The sequence below is a fragment of the Muscardinus avellanarius genome (genome assembly GCF_963383645.1).
Source record: "Muscardinus avellanarius genome assembly, chromosome: 6".
NCBI classification, from domain to species: Eukaryota; Metazoa; Chordata; class Mammalia; order Rodentia; family Gliridae; genus Muscardinus; species Muscardinus avellanarius.
Genome location: NC_137791.1, coordinates 49,452,671 through 49,472,623, shown reverse-complemented (window position 1 = coordinate 49,472,623; position 19,953 = coordinate 49,452,671). Strand labels below are relative to the sequence as shown.

At 37.0% G+C, this 19,953-nt stretch overlaps 1 protein-coding gene across 1 annotated transcript in view; it reads right to left on the bottom strand.

Annotated features, from left to right (window-relative positions):
- The window catches only part of SLC9B1 (solute carrier family 9 member B1), a gene marked incomplete at both ends in the record, with an annotated part of 66,464 nt that overhangs the window by 29,986 nt on the left and 16,525 nt on the right, over positions 1–19,953 (bottom strand). Inside the window, one exon of the mRNA XM_080697179.1 lies at positions 19,722–19,849. Within this exon, the coding sequence (XP_080553305.1) occupies positions 19,722–19,849 (128 nt within the window). The remainder of the gene's footprint in view (positions 1–19,721; positions 19,850–19,953) is intronic.

The window sequence follows — 19,953 nt, the reverse complement described above, 5'->3', positions numbered from 1 at the left end:
ACTGCAATCCTCTAGTTTTAGCCTCCTGAATGCTGGGATTACAAGCATGCACCACCATGCTCTGCTGCAAAACAATTATTTAACAAAGCTACACTTCATAAAAACTTTTAACAAACAGGAATAGAGGGGGAGCTTCATTCATAAAGGGCAGTACAAAAAACTGACAATAACAAGCTGGATGTGGTGGCGCATGTTTGTAATCCCAGTATTTGGGAGGCTGAGACAGGAGGATCACTGGTTAGGACAGCCTTAGCTACTTAGTAAGGACTGCAACTTATTGAGACCCTGTTTCAAAATAGTTAAAAATAGGGTGGGTGTAGCTTGGAGGTAAAATGCCCCTGGGTTCAATCCCAGGTACTGCAAAACAGACAAAACAAAATGAAAAACAACCCCCCCCCAAAAAAAAAAAAACCCTGACAATAACAATAGAATGAAGACCATCACCAAAGATTGTGATCACCAAGCCTGTTATCAAAGATGCAAGCTATCACTATGCTTCTAATCAACATTACATTGGTGGTCCTGACCAGTGCTCCAAATAAAGCTGTCATATCCATACATGGCATGGCTGTACACGTAGAATATCCCAAACAACTTTTTTTTTTCTGGGGGGATGGTACTGGGGTTCTGGAAACCCTTCTACCTCTGGGCTCCACTCCCAGACCTATTTTATATTTTTATTTGGAAACAGGGTCTCTTAAGAGAGCGAGGCTGGCTTTGGACCTGCGTGATCCTCTTGTCTCCGTTTCCCAAGCGGGTGATTATAAGTGTGCACCACCACGCCTGGTGTATAGTAAGGTTTTTTTAAAACAAAAGCAACATGAAAAAATCATATTTCTAAATGCCAGCAACAAATTAAAAAAACTAGAAACTTAAATTACTATTTTTTATGGTCCTTGGGGATTGAACCCAGGGGCTTTATACTTCTGAGCTATGCCCATACACCATTCAACCACTTTGGAAAACAGTATGGAGAATCTTCAGAAGAATGGAAACAAATTTACCATTTGATCCAGCAATACAACTTCTGGGTATCTACCCAGAAGAAAGCAAACCAAACTACCAAACTAATCCATGCATATCTATGTTCATAGCTGCACAATTCACCATTGCCAAACTATCAAAACAGCCAAGATGTCCATCAACAGATGAATGGATTACAAAACTGTGGGATATGTACACAATGGAATTTTACTCAGCCATAAAAAAACCACAATTACATCATTTACAGGGAAATGAATGGAACTGGAGGACATTATGCTAGGTGAGATTAATCAGTCACAAAAAATAAGAAATTAGATGCTTTCCCTAATATGCAAAAGCTAAGGAGAAATGGGTCATAGGAGGAACTCTAGATGAAAAAGGAAATCCTATAGAGGAGCAAATAAGACGACCTAACTGAGGGGATGGGAGGGGAGAGAAGGAAACTCTCTAAAGCACATGATGTACTTAAATATATCAAAGTCAATCACTAAGCCAAGCATGGGAAGGAGGGATGGGGAGAGAATAGGGTGAGGATTGGGTAGGGGCTAACTGGGTGATGTGTGCATGTATGTCTAAAACAAGTTTTTTTTTTTTTTACCCCATTATGATTTATCAATACAATGTGCCAAAAAATAAAGTAAAAATTTTTTTTTATTTAGAAACAGGGTCTCACTAAGCTGTGGAGGACCTCATTAAGTAGCTGAGTCTGGCCTTGAACCCACAATCCTCCTGTCTCAACCTCTCAAGTACTGGTATTATAAGCATGTGCCATTATACCCAGTTTAAATTACTACTTATAGTAACATCAAAATTTCAAATACTTAGAAATAAATTTAATAATTGTAAGTGTAATATTTGTGAAACAGGAAAAAATAAAACAAAATTTTAAGAAATAGGCAGGTAGATCATAAGCATAGATTGACTGATTCGAAACAATAAATGTATTAATCATTGCACAGTTATGTATAGACTCAATATAATTTCAATCAAAATACTGTTTTTGGTGACTATGTGAAAATATAAAGGGCTACTAATAGTGAAGATACTCTTTTTGTGGTGAGGATAGAACCCAGCAGCATTCTACCTCTGGGCTATACTCTCAGCCATTTTTTAGACAGGGTCTAAGTTGTTTGTTTGTTTATTTATTTATGTATTTATGTATTTATTTATTTATGGTGGTACTGGGGTTCCTGGAATCCCTTCTGCCTCCATGCTTTGCTTCCAGACCTATTTTATACTTTTTTATTGGGAAACAGGGTCTTTTAAGCCAGTGCAGCTGGCTTCGAACCTGTGTGATCCTCCTGTCTCCGCCTCCCAAGCTTGGGGATTACAAGCGTGCGCCACCACGCTCAGCTCTAAGTTGTTTACACTGACTTTGAATCCTCCTCGTTTAGCTGAGACTATCAGCAACCTAGCAAGACCCTCTTTCAAAAGCAAGAAATGAAAAAGGCTTGGGAGTCTTTTGGAGGTAGAATATCCCTGGAATCAATCACTAGCACCAAAACCAAACCAAACCAACAAACAAAAAGTAGGTGTGGGAAGAATACTCTTTTAATCAATGGTGTTGGGTGAATTGGATATCAAAAGAAAAAAGGAGAGGGAAATAAACAAAAGAAAAATGATTGGCTGCTGTGCCTCAAATCAAACACAATTTAAGTTTATAGATTTAAATATGAGAGGCAAAACAGTAAAAGTATAATTTTTAACAGTACCAGGGATTGAATCCAGGGTCTCACACATGCTACAATACCTCTACCAATAATCCACACCCCAACCCTTTTTAAATTTTAAGACAGGGTTGAAGTTTCCAAGGCTGGATTCAAAAGTTATACATCTCCCTTCTCAAACCTCCCAAGTAGTTGGGATTATAGGCAAATACCAATGTATTGGTTCTAGAAGATGATACAGAAGAATATCAGTTTGGGATAAGAAAGAGTTCTTAAATAAACACAAAAGGTATACCAAGAAAAATATTGGTAAATTGTTCTACATTAAAATTAATAATTGCTGTTATTAAAAGAACGAAAAAGAAAAGGTGGAATTGAAGACAGTATTTGAAGTATTTTAAAGAAAAAACAGTATCCAGAATGTTAATTACTTCTACACATCAACAGAAAAAGCCATAAGAACATTGTCAAAAATATAGGAGAGAAATTAGAGCTGGCATTCTTCAGCTTCATGAAAATTGAGGAACACACAAGTACAAATCCCAGTGAGATACTCAACATACCCATTATAATGGCTCAAATTAAAAAAAACTGATGATTTCAAGTGTTGGTGGAAATGTTGAATAACAGAAATGGTCATCTACTACTGATAGAAGCATAATTTAGGAATTTTGCCAAATAACTTGGCAAAATCAATACATTTAAACCTGTGTTTAACATATGAACCAACATTCTACTTCTGTATTTTTCTGTATAAAACTGTGTACACACTTGTGCCATTATCTGTGCACTAGAATGTTCATTAAGGGCATTAAAAATAACAATCCATATTCCTGTGGACAAAAGAATAGATAAAGAAACTATAGCACATTCATAAAGAATCAAATACATTTGTGAACACAAATTTGGATTAATCTCAAATATAATGCTGAGTGAAAGAAACAACAGAAAAGAATGTATGCTGCATGATTTAATTTATATAAAACACAGGACTTCCAGGAAGATGGCGACAGAGAAAAGCAGCCTTTACGAGTCCCGCTAACAATCATTCTCTATTACCACAAAATCAGCACTTTTCATAGCCAGAAAACACCATCAGCAGAGAAATAAAAACTGTAAATACAAGGGACAGAGAAAAAGAGGGCTAGAAGAACAACCAGACACCACCAGCCTGCTTTGCCTCAGCAGAGCCCCGCCGGCACCATCTTCCCTCATAGCACCAGGCTCCAGAGAGGAAGGGGACTCAGAACGGAGCTCAAAACCAGAGAGGAGATACGCCGGCCTCACAGCTGAGTATGCAGCAGCAGCACCATATTCCCGGCAGCAGTTCACCGGATGGCTCCATATCATCACACTCAACAACCCACCAGGCTCCAGACAGGAGGGGTGGACAGGGAGCTGAGGTGAGCAGCTGTGGAGCAACCAGGTGTAATTCAGCAGTTTTTTTCTTTGGTGCAAGGAGCGTCTAAAGCTCCCAGGGGTTGGGCTCAGAATTCCCTACAGGGACTCAGAGCGGAACTCAAAACCAGAGAAGAAATACACCAGCCTCATGGCCGGGGAGGAGGCGGAGGGGTTGGCAGCAGTGCCATATTGCCAGTAGCGGCAGCAGCGAGTTTACCGAGTCCGCAACAGCTACAGATCAGCACTCTCAACAACTGTGAGTCAAATTGCGGCCCCTAGAGGAAAATACCAGTACTGCACCCCCAGGGACTTGCCCAGCTTTGATAGTCTCTCTGGGTCTGAGATTTTGCAGTCCAACCCAGTGGGGGAGTGGTGGTGGCAGAGATATCACACCTAGTCACTGCTCCCTGTGAGAGAACACCCAGCCTGGCAACCCCATTGTCTCAAGCAGCCTCGATTATCTCCCTGGGCCTGAGACTTTGTGATACAACCCAGTAAAGGAGTAGTGGTTGGTGAGATTACCACAAACTTGAGATCCAGATCACCCTAAGTGAAGTTGTAGTGACCCAGGGAAGAACACAGAGAAGGCACAAACCTCTGAAATCATGGGAAAGAGGAATAACAATGAAGCAATGAATGCCGACAACACCACAACATCAGAACCCGATAAAACAGAAATTCAGAGATCTCTAGAAGATCAAATCAGGAAAATAACTGTAGAAATAATAGAGGTGTTTCAAAAAGAATTCAGAGAGAGCCAAAAAGAGATAAAGGATGCAATTAATGAAGTAAAGTCCTCAATTCAAAGTACAAACAACTGATTAGACCACATGGAGAATAGAATCTTGTTCTTAGAAGATGATCAATCCAAAAATGAACGCATAGTTTCTAATGTAGAAAAAAATATCCGACAGCAGGAATCTGACATTAAAGAAATATGGGTCCATTTTAAGAGAGCTAACCTAAGAATAATTGGAATAGAGGAGGGAAAAGAAGGTGAAACCAAAGGGATCAACAATCTCTTTGAGGAAGTAATAGCAGAAAATTTTCCAAACATCGAGCAAGAGGTCGATACACAGGTCCAAGAAACTTATAGAACTCCCTTTAGACAGGATCGGAGAAGAGGATCCCAATGCCACATAATTGTTGAAATGACCAATGTGGAAGCCAAGCAGAGAATCTTAAAGGCAACAAAAACAAAAGGCCAAGTGACATTCAGAGGCAAACCAATTAGAATCACTCCAGACTTCCCAAACCAAGTCATGAGAGCCAGAAGGGCTTGGAGTAACATATTCCCAATTCTGAAAGAAAACAACTTCCAGCCAAAAATTTCCTACCCAGAAAAACTATTTATCAAATTAGATGGGGAAATAAGAAGCTTCTATGAGAAACAGACACTGAAGGAATTTATGTCTTCAAAACCAGCACTAGAGAAAATACTCAAGGAGATTGACTGCAAAGAGGAAATAGGTAATACATGCCAGAACCAGAGAAACAAGATTTTCCATCCAGCACACAACTAAGCAAAGAAGAATAAAGAGTATCTCAAACAGTAATAAAATCTTACCATGTTAGGAATTAAAAATTATCTCTCAATAATCACACTGAATGTAAATAGCCTCAATTCTCCAATAAAAAGATATCAAGTGGCAAAATGGATTAAAAACCAGAATTCATCCATCTGCTGCTTACAAGAAACACACCTTACAAGTAAAGATAGGAACAAACTCAAGGTAAAGGACTGGAGCAAGGTAAACCATGCTAACAGAACTCGAAGGCAAGCAGGAGTAGCAGCTATGATATCAGACAAGTTAGATTTCAAACCCAAACTTATTAGAAGAGACAAAGAGGTCATATTTTACTGGTAAAAGGAATAATCCAGCAAGAGGAAATAACAATAATCAACATCTATGCCCCAAACGTAGGTGCAGTTACTTTCATAAATCAAACTCTTTATGACATGAAGTCACACATAAATTTCAATACAATAATACTGAGAGACTTCAACACACCTCTCACAACATTAGACCGATCTTCCAGACAAAAGGTCAGTAAAGAGGCCTCAGAACTAAAGAACACCATTAATCAAATGGACCTGTTGGACACATATAGAATATTTCATCCAACTACAGCAGAGTTTACATTTTTCTCAGCTGCTCATGGAACTTTCTCCAAAATAGATCACATCCTGGGACACAAATTGAGCACTAGCAAATTTTAAAAATGTTACATACTTCCCTGTGTCATTTCAGACCATAATGGAATGAAACTAGAAATCAACTATAGGAAGACCAAGAGAAACAACATAAACATGTGGAGACTGAACACCACACTTCTGAATGAAGAATGGGTCATAGAAGATTTAAGAGGTGAAATCAAGAAATTTCTAGAAACAAATGAAAACAAAGATACAACATATCAAAACCTCTGGGACACTTTGAAGGCAGTATGAAGAGGAAAATTTATAGCACTGAGTGCTCACATAAGAAAAACAGAAAATCTTCAAATAAATAACCTAATGGCACACCTCAAAGCCCTTGAAAAGCAGGAACAGTTGAACCCTAAAGCCAGTAGAAGACAGGAAATTATTAAAATGAGAGCTGAAATTAACAAAATAGAGAATAAAAAAAATACAAAAAATCAACAAAACCAAAACCTGGTTTCTTGAAAAAATTAAAAAGATAGATAAACCACTAGCCAACCTAACTAAAAAAAAAGAGAGAATCAACCCAAATTTTGAAGATAAGGGATGAAAATGGAGACATTACTACTGACAATGTAGAAATCCAGAGGATTAACAGAAACTCCTTTGAAAAACTATACTCGAACAAAATGGAAAATCTGAAGGAAATCAACAACTTCCTAAATAAATACAACCTTCCTAAACTGAGTCAAGAAGATAGAGAACACTTAAACCAACCAATAACAATCAGATAGACTGAAACAGCAATAAAGAGCTCACCATCAAAGAAAAGCTCAGGACCAGATGGTCCCAAGTGAATTCTAGAAAACCTTTATAGAAGAGCTAACCCCAATACTCATCGAACTATTTTGTGAAATAGAAAAAACTGGGAATCTCCCGAATACATTCTATGAAGCCAACATCACACTAATACGCATATTTTGGCTATTACAAATTGTGCTGCTATGAACATGCGTATGCATGTTACTGCAGTTCTCTGATTTCAACCCCTTTGGAAAGATACCCAGGAGTGGTAAAGCCAAGTCATATGGTGGGTCCATTCCCAGTTTTCTAAGGAATCTCTACACTGATCTCCATAGTGGCTGAACTAGTTTGCACTCCTACCAACAGTGTAAAAGAGTTCCTTTTTCCCCACATCCTCACCGGCATCTGTTGTTATTTGGCTTCTTAATGCTTCCCCCTCTGGTTGGGGTTACATGGAATCTCAGCTTAGTTTTGATTTGCATCTTTGTGATGGCTAATGATGTTCAACATCTTTTCATGTATCTATTGGCCATTTGTGTCTCTTCTTTTGTGAAGTGTCTATTCAGTTCAGTTGCCCATTTCCTGATTGGATTGTTTGTTTTGCTAGTGTAGAGTCCTTTGAGCACTTTGTATGTTCTGGATATTAGTCCTCTGAGTGGTGGCTGGTAAAAATCTTCTCCCATTCTGTAGGCATTCTCTTTAGATTCTTGATGGTTTCCTTTGATGAGAAGAAACTTTTTAGTTTGATGCCATCCCATTTGTTAATTCTCACTTTAATTCTCTGAGCTTTGGAGGTCTTGTTGAGAAAGTTACTGTTGGTGCCTATATGTTGGAGTGTTGAACCTATGCCTTTCTCTAATAACTTCACAGTCTCTGGTCTTTTTTTTTTTTTTCTTTTTTTTTTTGGTGGTACTGGGGATGGAACCCAGGGGCCCTTTACCTCTGGGCTATACTCCCAGACCTATTTTATATTTTATTTGGAGACAGGGTCTCTTAAGCCAGCTGAGGCTGGCTTCGAACCTGCACGATCCTCCTGTCTCAGCCTCCCAAGTGCGGGGATTACAAGCGTGCGCCACCATGCCCAGCTCTGGTCTAATTTCTAAGTCTTTGATCCATCTCAAGTTGATTACTGTGCATGATGAGAGGTAAGGATTTAGTTCCATCTTTCTACAAATGGATAGCCAGTTTTCCCAGCACCATTTGTTGAAAAGGCTTTTCCCAGCGTACAAATTTAGCCCCTTTGTCAAAGATCAATTGACTATAGGTGTGTGGATTTGTTTCTGTATCTTCTATTTCACTGGTCAGTCTGCCTGTTGTTGTGCCAATAACCATGCTGTTTTTACAACTATTGCTCTATTGTATACTTTGAAGTCCAGAATTGTGATGCCTCCTGCCTGGTTTTTATTGCTGAGGATTGCTTTAGCTATGCTGGGTCTTTTCTTTCTCCATATAAAATTCATGACTGATTTTTCTAGGTCTATGAAGAATGTCATTAATATTTTAATAAAAATTGCATTGATTCTATAGATCACTTTTGGAAGAATGGCCATTTTGCTGATATTTATTCTGCCTATCCATGAGCAAGAAAGATCTTTCCATCCTCCAATGGAATGAATGTAAAAGACCTCTACAATGAAATGGGTTTCCATTGTAGAGGTCTTTTACATTTTTGCTTAGGTTTATTCCTAGGTGTTTTATTGGTTTTTGAGGTTATAGTGAATGGAACTGCTTTATTTCTTTCATTGTGGATTCATTGTTGCCATAAAGAAAAGCAACTAATTTCTTTAGATTTAATTTTGTATCCTGCTACTTTGCTGAATTGGTTAATAAGCTCCAGTAGTCTTTTGGTTGTGTTCATTGGGTCTTCTAGATAAAAGATCATGTCATCTGCAAATAAGGATAGTTTTAATTCTTCTCTTCCTATTGGAATTCCTTTGATTTCCTTCTCTTGTCTTATTGCTGTGGCAAGAGTCTTGAGGACTATATTGAAAAGGAGTGGTGATAGTGGGCATCCTTGTGTTGTTCCTAATTTTAGAGGAAATTCTTGCAGTTTTCCCCCATTCAGTATAATGTTGGCTTTGGGTTTATTGTATATTGCCTTAATGATGTTGAAATACTTCCTTTTATTCCAATTTTCGGCAGTGTTTTAACACAAATGGGTGTTGGATTTTGTCAAATGCTTTCCCAGCATCTATTGATATGACCATGTGGCTTTTGTTCTCAGTTTTATTTATGTGGAGAACAACATGTATTGATTTGTGTATGTTGAGACAGCCTTGCTTTTCTGGGATGAAACCAACTTGGTCATGGTGTACAATTATCTTGATATGGTTTTGAATGCGTATAGGTAGTATTTTGTTTAAAATTTTTGCATCTATGTTCATCAAGGATATTGGTCTGTAATTTTCCTCTTTTGGGGTATCTTTATTTGGTTTGGGGATTAATGTGATATGAGGATTAATTCCTCAGAGAAAGAATTTGGGAGACTTTTATCTCTTTCAATTTCCCAAAACAACTTGTGAAATACTGGAAGTTCTTCACTGAAGGTTTTGTAGAATTTGGCTGGAAATCCATCTGGGCCTGGCGTTTTCTTTTTTTCTTTTCTTTACTTTTTTTTTTGTGGTATTGGGGGTGGAACCCAGAGGCTTTCTACCTCCAGGGTATACTCCCAGAACTATTTTACATTTTATTTGGAAATAGGGTCTCACTAAGTTGCTAAGAACCTCACTAAGTAGCTGAGGCTGGCTTCAAACCTGTGCAATCCTCCTGTCTCAGCCTCCCAAGCACAAGGATTACAAGCGTGTGTCACCACACCGGGTGATGGGCCTGGGGTTTTCTTTGATGGCAGAATTTTTATTGCTGTTTCTATTTCTTTGCTTGCTGTTGGTTGATTTAGGTTTGATATGTCCTCTTGGCTCAGTTTAGGTAGGTTATATGTGCTTAGAAAAGATGCTGAAAGCCGGGTATGGTGACACATACTTGTAATCCCCGCACTTGGGAGGTAGAGACAGGAGGATTGCACAGGTTCAAAGCCAGCTGAGGCTGGCTTAAGAGACCCTGTTTCCAAATAAAATATAAAATAGATTTGGGAGTGTAGCCCAGAGGTAGAAGGCCCCTGGGTTCCATCCCCAGTACCACACACAAAAAAGAAAAAAGATGCAGGGAATTATATTACATCTTTTGAATTTGCTGGTGCTTGCTTTGTGGCCCAGGATGTGATCTATTTTGGAGAAGTTTCCATGGGCTACTGAGAAGAATTCATATTCTGTTGTTTCTAGTTGAAATATTCTGTATATGTCTATTGGGTCCATTTGGTTTATAGTTTTTATTCTGAAGTCTTTACTTATCTTTTGCCTTGAAGATCAATCTAGTGTTGTGAGAGGTGTGTTGAAGCCTCCCAATATTATTTTATTTGGGTCTGTTTTAGATTTGATATCCTGAAGAGTTTGTTTTACAAATGTGGCTGCACCCACAATTGGGGCACAAACATTTGCTATTATTATATCTTCTTGGTGGATTGTTCCTTTTAACAAAAGGAAGTGTCCTGGTTTGTCTCTTCTCATGTGTTTTAGCTTAAAGTCTATTTTGTTGGATATCAGTATTGCTACTCCTGTCCGGTTTTGGTCTCCATCAGCATGGCATTTTTTAAAAATATCTTTTCATTTTCAGTCTGTGAATGTCTTTGACTGTAAGGTGAGTTTCTTGCAAACAGCCTATATTTGGATTATGTTTTTTAATCCACATTGCCAGTCAATGTCTTTTGACTTAACTCATCAGTTAAGTCCTTTGATGTTCACAGTTATTACTGAAATATGATTTTTGTTTCCTGTCATTTTGTGTTCTGTCTTCTGTTTGGTATCCTGTTATTTTTTCTTTACTTAGATGCCCTGCTGATCACCTTCATCTCTTCTCTGGTTCTGAAGTTTGCCCCCCCCCTTTTTTGGTGGTACTGGGGTTCCTGGAAACCCTTCTACCTCTGGGCTACACTCCCAGACCTATTTTTTAAAATATTTTTATTTGGAAACAGGGTCTCTTAAGCCAGAAAGGCTGGCTTTGAACTTGCATGATCCTCCTGTCTCTGCCTCCCAAGCGCAGGGATTACAAGTGTGCACCACCACGCCCGGCAAAAGTCTGCTTCTTTTTTCTTTTTTCTGGTTTATTTCTTTAAGTATTTTCTCTAGTGTTGGCTTTGAATTCATAAATTTTTGAGGTTCTACTTATCTTGAAACACTTCTGTTTCTCCATCAATTTTGAATAATAGATTTGCTAGATATAGTAATTTTGATTGAAGGTTGTTTTCTTCCAGGATCTGGATCTCATCATACCAGTCTCTCCTGGCATTCATGACTTGGGTTGTAGAGTCTGGGGTGATTTTTATTGTTTTGCCTCTATATGTCACCTATCCTTTTGTTCTCACTGCTTTTAAGATTCTTTCCTTGGCCTCTATGTTGGTCATTTTTATTATTATATGGCATGGGGAGGTTCTTCTTTGATCTTGTCTTAATGGTGTTTCATATGTCTCCTGGATGTGAAGATCCAAGACTCTTTCAATGTTTGGAAAATTCTCTGAAATTATTTCTCTGAAGAGATTATGAATGCTCTTGGTTTGTACCTCTATCCCTTCTTTAATGCCTTTTATTTGTAAATTAGGATGCTTTATATTGTCCCATAGTTGTTTGGTGTTTAGGTTTTGTTGCTGTAATTACTTCTGTATGCTGTTGACTGTGTTTTTGGTTCTGAATGGACTGTCTTCTAACAGTGATATTCTACTTTCCATTTCATCTAATCTTCCAGAATTTCTTTCTATTTCTATCTTCATTTCATTTATTGACTCTTTCATTCCAGACCTCTTTCTGATTCTTTCTTAGTGTTTCTATTTCCTCTTTTATTTTTTGTAGACTTGTTTTAAAGCCTTTCATCATATTGTAGATCAAGATTTGGAACTCCTCTTCTTGCATTTCTTGTAGGTCAGTATTCATGATTTCTGTTGTCTCTTCACTATTCCTAGTTCTCATATTATTAAGGTTCTCAGGCCTGTTTTTCTGATGTATTCCCATCATTTATGGGTAGGTATTATGTTTAATTCAATCTTAATAGTAGGAATTTAGAGGTGTCAGCAGGTAAGCAGTGCTTTTTTCAATGGTGAGGGTTGGGTACTGGGGAAGGAGCTGGGGGTGATGGGTACAGGATTTGGGTAAGGTAGAGGATATGATTAGGTTGAGTATGAATTTAAGTATACTAAGGTAGTATCTGGATGAGAATGAGATAATGTTAGATAGTAGGACTCTTGTAGTTAGCAGAGTATTTAAGTATGGATATATGAAATACCTTGAGTATTAAACACAGAGATACAGTAAGGGAAAATAAAGTTTTGAGAGAAGAGAGCAGATAGGCTAGTATGAGGAAGTTTGTAAGAGGAATGGGGGGGAGGAGCCAACAAACATGAATAAAGTAACAAGATACAAAAATTAACAATTATACTTTGAGGACAAAAAAAAGGAATAAGAAAGAGAAGAGAAAAGGAAAAAAGAAAAGGACAAAAATGAAATAAACTAAGAAGAACTAGCAACCTTATGAGACAACAAAGCAAAACAAACAACCAAACCAGCAAAAAATACCCAAATAAAAGAGAAGGAAAAAGAAACAACAACAACAACAACAACAACAACAACAACAAGCAAACCAAAAAAAGGTCTTACTCATTTACAAATATGGGGCTGGGCCCATATAATATTTGTATGTCTGAACACTGGTAGATTCTGGAGTATATTCCAATGTCTCTTATTTGCTCTGTACCCTATTGTCAGCTTTTGACCCTGTCTCTTCGTGATCTCTTCTCTTGCCGCTGACAGCTTTGTGCAGAGGGCGTCTAATATAGACTTGGCACACCCCCTTGTGACTTTGTGCAGGTACCGCACCTTGAACACTTTTCCTGTGTCATTGGAGGTTCTAATTGGACTACCCCGCTGGATCCCTTCTCTGGGTGCACACTATTACCTGGGTGTGGTCTGGGCCACTGGAAGGTTTGCTGTGCTGCTGGATCCTGAGGCTTTTCTGTGCACACAGGGTTCCTCCCCCGGGTCTCTGGAGGGCTGTGCTGATGTGGGTGCTGTCTTTGGTGAGCACACGTGATTTTGGCTCAGGCGCCGATCGCCACTTAAGATGTTGGAGGTCTGTGGCCACTTTCAAGCTCTTGGATTATTCATCTGGATTTCTTGAGGCTGCCACACCGGGGTTCGCGGTTTGGGTCCACAGCCTGTGATGGTGCGGGCTGCCAATCTGCAACAGGTCAGTCTTGTGCTCAGGCTTTTTGCAGTGGATCCCGCAGTTCAGAGTTATTGGAGTCCTTCCACTGTGGTTCCTGTTTCTGTTTTGGCTTGTGAGCTGTATGTGAGCAGTATTTATTTTGCTTGTCTAGACACTGCCTTCTCGATAGTTGAACTTTTTTTTTGTCTCAGCTACCAATATTTGCTGCATCCCGCAGTTGCCATTTTGAACCTCCCTTTATAATGATTTTTTAAAAATTCACCTGGAAATAGCTGGACATGGTGACACATGCTTGTAATCTCAGCGCTTGGGAGGATGAGACAGGAGGATCAAACAGGTTCAAAGCCAGCCTCAGCAACTTAGTGAGACTTTGTTTCCAAATAACATATAAAATAGGTCTGGGAGTATAGCCCAGAGGTAGAAAAGCCTCTGGGCTCCACCTCCAGTACTATACACACACACACACACACAAAAAAAACATGAGGAATCCATTCATCTGTTGATGGACACCTGGGTTGGTTTCATAGTTTGGCTATTGTGAATTGTGCTGCTATGAACATGGGTATGTATATTTTACTGTAGTTCTCTGATTTCAACCCCTTTGGAGAGATATCCAGTAATGGTATAGGTGGATCATGTTGGATCTATTTCCAGTTTTCTAAAGAATCTCCTCACTGATCTCCAGAGCAGCCAAACTAGTTTGCACTCCCATCAACAAGAGGAGAGTTTCTATTTCCCCAAATCCTTGCCAACATTTGTTGTTACTTGACTTCTTTATGCTTTCCACTCTGATTAGGGTTAAATGCAATCTCAGTGTTGTTTTTATTTGAATCTCCCTGATTGCTAATGATGTTAAACATTTTTTCATGTATCTATTGGCTATTTCTATCTCTTCTTTTGTGAAGTGTCTATTCAATTCAGTTGTCCAATTCTTGATTGGGTTAATATTTTGCTAGTGTAAAGTCTTTTGAGCTTTTTGTAAATTCTGGATATTAGCCTCTATCAGAGGGGTCGCTGGTAAAGATCTCCCATTCTGTAGGCTTCCTCTTTAGGTTCTTGATGATTTCCTACGGTGAGCAGAAACTTTAGTTTGATGCCATCTCACTTGTTAATGCTTGTTTTAATTTCTTGCATGTTGGAGGTCTTGATGAGGAAGTTACTACCTGTGCCTATATGTTGAGTGTTGAATGGATTACAAAATTGTGGAAAACACACACAATGGAATGATAAAACCATGTCATTCATAAGAAGATGGAAAGACCTGGAGAACATTATGTTAAGGGAGATTAGCCAAGCACAGAAAGAAAAGGGACATATGTTTTTTCTAATATGCTCCGGCTAGGGAGTATTTGAGATACCAGAGGGACTCCAGATAATGAAAGACATCAGCGAAGCCAGGGAGGAAGGGTAGGGGAGGAAGAAGATTGAGATTCATTAATGGAGATGCTATATGGGACTTCGTGTATACATGTGAATATAACACTGTTCAAAGGACACTCAGTATCTGGAGGGAGAGAAATGGGGAGTTGGGGATGCACCAAATACTGTGTGAATATATGCCATTGTCAACATGATTTACGTTATGATGAGAGACTATAGTGAACCAATAAAATATATAAAAAATAAAATAAAATTTAAAAAATAAAAAATCACCAGAAAAATATAATAAATTATGGACTTTTGTGACATAGTAACTTAGCTTTGAAATATATACAGCAAATTGAGCAGATTTTATTGAATGTTAAAATATTAGAAGAAATGAATCAGAAATTTAAAATAAGTATAATAAATATACTAATGAAGATAAGTAAAGGTAATATCAAAATAAGAATAAGAAAATACAAAAAAGTAGTTTGTTAAATTTTTAGGGTAGAAATGTTATTGAAATAAAAATCACAATATTTGGGGTACAATGAATGCAGCTGATAAATGTAGAAGTGGGTTGAAATATAGATTGAAGGAAATCCTCCTATCTCCCCCCAAAAAGCAGGAAATGACAAAAATAGGAAATGTAAAAGTTAAGAGAAATGAGAAGACTAGATATGTGTCAATATATCGATAACAGCCCCAGAAGAATAAGTATATGAAATTTAAAAAAATGGTATACTGGAAGGAATAATGGAAGTAAATTTCCCTAAAGAAAAAGATCTTAGACTGAAAGAGTCAAACAGGAAATAAAAGGAATAACCCATATCTACAGTAATATTGAAGAGTATTAAAGATGGAAAAAGTTATAAAAGCTTCCAGAGAAAAATATTACCTACAAAAGAATAAGAATTAGACAACTTAAAAATTTCAACAGGTTAGAAATAAGAAATAAAGCCAGGCATGGTGGTGTACGCTTGTACTCCCCGCACTTGGGAGGCTGAGACAGGAAGATCATGCAGGTTCAAAGCCAGCCTCCGCTGGCTTAAGAGACCCTGTTTCCAAATAAAAAAAGATATAATATAGGTCTGGGAGTGTAGCCCGGAGGTAGAAGGCCCCTGGGTTCCATCTCCAGTACCACCAAAAAAAAAAAAAAAAAAAAAAGAAATAAAGAAATAAAACAGAAATAATTATTAAATGCTAAAGGAAAATAACTTTGAAAACAGAATATTTTAGCCAGATGCTAAAGGAAAATAACTTTGAAAACAGAATATTTTAGCCAGATGCTAAAGGAAAATAACTTTGAAAACAGAATATTTTAGCCAGACAAGATGGGCGTGGTTGCACAGGACTATAATCCTAGTACTTGGGAGGCTGAGACAAGAGGATCATTTTAGCAAGGCTTTCCGAAACCTACTGAGACCTTGTTTCCAAATAAGAAATAAAATAGGGCTTGAGGTGTAGGTTGGAGGTAGAATGCCTCTGGGTTCAATCCCCAATACCACAAACACCAAGATCAGCCAGACAGCCATTCAAATGTGAATGTTTAAATGAATTACCTGTATATTTAATCACTATTCATTTATTAATTAATTATAACTTAAAATGTATTATTACATTTAAATATTTGTAAGCATAAAAGTTTTTTTTAAAAAAACTGTCACACAAAGATCCACATTGACAATAATTTTGGTGATAGTACTCAAAAGAATAATAAAATCCAAAAATGCTACAAGAGAGACAGAAATTAATGGTACTTATGTATCTTGGTGATGTCTGTATTTATCTTTATTTAGAAAGGCAAGAAGGAAAGAAAAAAGGAAGGAAGAATAAAAAAAAAGGAAGAAAGTAAGCTAAAATGAGAGAAAAGAAAGTTGATATTATTAGCTTTAAAATACTAGATGGTATCAATATGCATGGGATTGAGGCAATGATAGCATAACTATAATGTATTAAACTAGATAAAGATGGCATTAGAAAAAGGCCATAATTCAATCTCATTTATTATATTAGAGATGAAATTAAAGCATGAACAGATTGAATCTATGAATTTATTAAAAAATAAAGGAGACCTTTATTTTTTATAACTTCAACATATAGGCTCAGGCAATGACTTCCTCAATAGGACTCCTAAAGCTCAGGAAATAATAACAAAAATTAATAAGTTGGATGGCATCAAATTAAAAAGCTTCTACCTAACAAAGGAAACAAGAGCATTAGGAGAGAATCTACAATATACAATGAAAAATTGCTTGATATTATTCCAAAGGTCCCTGAGGCTATTACTTTTTTCAGTCATTTTAACCTCTGTACTTTATTTTGGGTATATTCTATTCCTCTGTCTTCAAGTTAACAGATCTCTTCTTTAACAGTGTTCGACCTTATGTTAAATCTACCCAGTGAAATTTTCAATTTAGATATTTTGTAATTCATTTCCATAGATTTCATTTGGTTCCTTTCTTTTCGGTTCATTTTCTAGTTTTCTTTATTAGTTCATATTTTTCTTAAGAAATCGAGCATATTTAGTATATTTATAGTAGTTGTTTTAACATAGCTGCTATTTCTGTTTTTTATTCAAATTTCAGTGTGTTGATACTGATTTTGGCCTCTAGTTATGGGTTATATTATCCTGTTTTTAAAATATAACTAGTGATCTATTTTTAATTTGACACTGGACCTTATAGATTTTACATTGTTGAATTTTGCATTTTTCTTTCCTTTTTAATATTGTACGTTGTCCTAGTGAGCTATTTTAATTTATTAGCAAATTAGATGATTCTTTCAAGGTCTGGTTTTAGATCTTTTAGGGATCTTTTACCTAAAGTTACATACTTAATCTCAAATAGCCTATTATAGGTCTAATTTAGCCCTCTTCTATGATATTTTTTTAAGTTCTACTAAATGTCCTATGTGTCTGATGAGCTACCTCCACAATAAAATACAAAATGAAACAATAACAAAGCTTTAGATGAGCATTTTTCAGTACTGGACACCCACAGTTGCTTTATGAAAAATAACCTTCTATACAGAATATGGTGGCACACGCTTGTAATCCTCGTGCTTGGGAGGAGACAGGAGGATCATGCTGGTTCGAAGCCAGCCTTGCTGGCTTTAGACCCTGTTTCCAAATAAAATTATTTGGTCTGGGAGTGTAGCCCAGAGGTAGAAGGGTTTCCAGGAATCCCAGTACCACCAAAAAACAAAAAAACAAAATAAAAACAAACAAACAAAAAAAGAAATATGACCTTCTACTTTGATATGATATTACCATTTGGAGAATTTGTTATATAACTTTTCTAGTTAAGAAAGTATAGTAGACTTGAATTATGTATTTGAAAATGAATGGCTTATAGACAGAATTTAAAATCATTAGAATCTAAGAAAAGAGCTACGCCAGAATTTTCAAAGAAAAAGGGGAGGCCTGATACTAGGCCCTAAATTACTCTAATATCTAATAAATAGAAAATAAGTAAAGAACTGCTAGAGAAGATAGAAAGAAAAGTTTCCTGGATTGAGAACTGTTATGGACTGAATCTTTACAAATTCACATGTTGACACACACTGTCAATAGGACTGTATATGGAGACAGAGCCTTTAGAGAACTGATTAAAATTAAATGAAGTCATAAAGGTAGGGCCCTAAATGAAAAGGGTTTGTGTCTCTGTAAGAATAGAAAGAGACAGCAAAGAAACCTTTGAAGAGAAATCATGTGAGGACATAGCAAGAAAGTGACCATCTGCAAGCCAAGGAGAGATGTCCCAGGAGAAACCAAACCTCTGGCATCCTGGTTTTGGCTTTCTAATCTTCAGGACTGTGAGGAATAAATTTCTATTATTTTAGCTACCAAATACATACATAAAGAAAAAGGCAAGTGACACACTTGAAGGAAAAAGTATAATATATTTATTGGGCAAGAGACTTGGTTCCAGAATATAAAATAATTTAAAACTCAATAAAATAATGAACTCAATTTTAAAAACTGGAAAACAATTCAAGCTGACACTTCATTAAAGAAGCCAAACAAATAGTGCTAGCACATGAAAAGATGCTCAATGTCAGTAAAGAAATTGTAAGTTCAATCTGCAAAATGATACCACTCTACCTTCTCTAAAAATGCAAAAGTTAAATAAACATTAACTATGGAGAGGATAGGATACCCTACGGTTTCATATACTGAAGGCATAATCAAATGAAACTAATTTTATCTGTCAAGTTCTAATTTTTCAAAAGGTAAGTGCAGGACTGGGGGTGTAGTCCAGTGTTAGAGTACTTCCCTAATGTGTAGAAGTCCTAGGGTTTGAACCTCGCATTGCAAAACCAAAACAGCATAACATAACATGGCATAAGAAAAAGGGGAAACATATTTGGGAATTTTCAAATATGTATTAGTTTTAAAAATCCACTAGATTTGGCAATAGGAGTCACTGATTACACAACTTCATTTAAGGAATTTAGACATACGGGAAATGATGGCTTAAAGAATAGTTTAGGGCACTGAATCAGGGGGAAGAGATTTTGTTTACTTGTTTTCTTTAAATGGAAAAGTATTTATATAATTACATAAAATCTCTCTCATATAAATACATATATTCGCACATAGCTTGCAGGAGGCCCTTTGACAGAAAAAATTATACGGATATAGACAAAAAATATAGAAGAAATAAGCCAACAAAGTAGATTATCATTAATGTTTGTCAAAGATATGGTAGATTTAGGCCAGTACCTTACTTTTTTTTTTTTTTTTTTGGTGGTACTGGGGTTTCTGGAAGCCCTTCTACCTCTGGGCTACACTCCCAGACCTATTTTTACATTTTTATTTGGAAACAGGGTCTCCTAAGCCAGCACACGCGGCTGGCTTCGAACCTGCACGATCCTCCTGTCTCTGCCTCCCAAGCGCAGGGATTACAAGCGTGTGCCACCACGCCCGGCCAGTACCTTACTTTTGATCAGCTGATTTTCAAGGCTTTCCACTACTATGGAAAGAATTTTAGTGAAGAGCGTGCCTACACAATATTCTGAATGTTTCAATACTTTTAAACCAAAAATTCTTAGCTGTATATTTTCATAGGGGAAAAAGAGAAAAAAATTACCCTAATAGGAATCCCCATTGCCAAGGAAATTTCATAATGAAGTGGGAAAAAACAGCACCTGCACATGCCTCCATGATGCATGGACCCATAGACAGTCTAAAACAAACTCCCTTCAGTTGCTGCAATGCCTGAAATATAGAATCATATTTAGGTAAACTTATAAAAGTCAATGAGAAAATTATTGAAGCAAACATTGAAATAGAGTATCTCTTTTAAGTAATAAACTTTTACT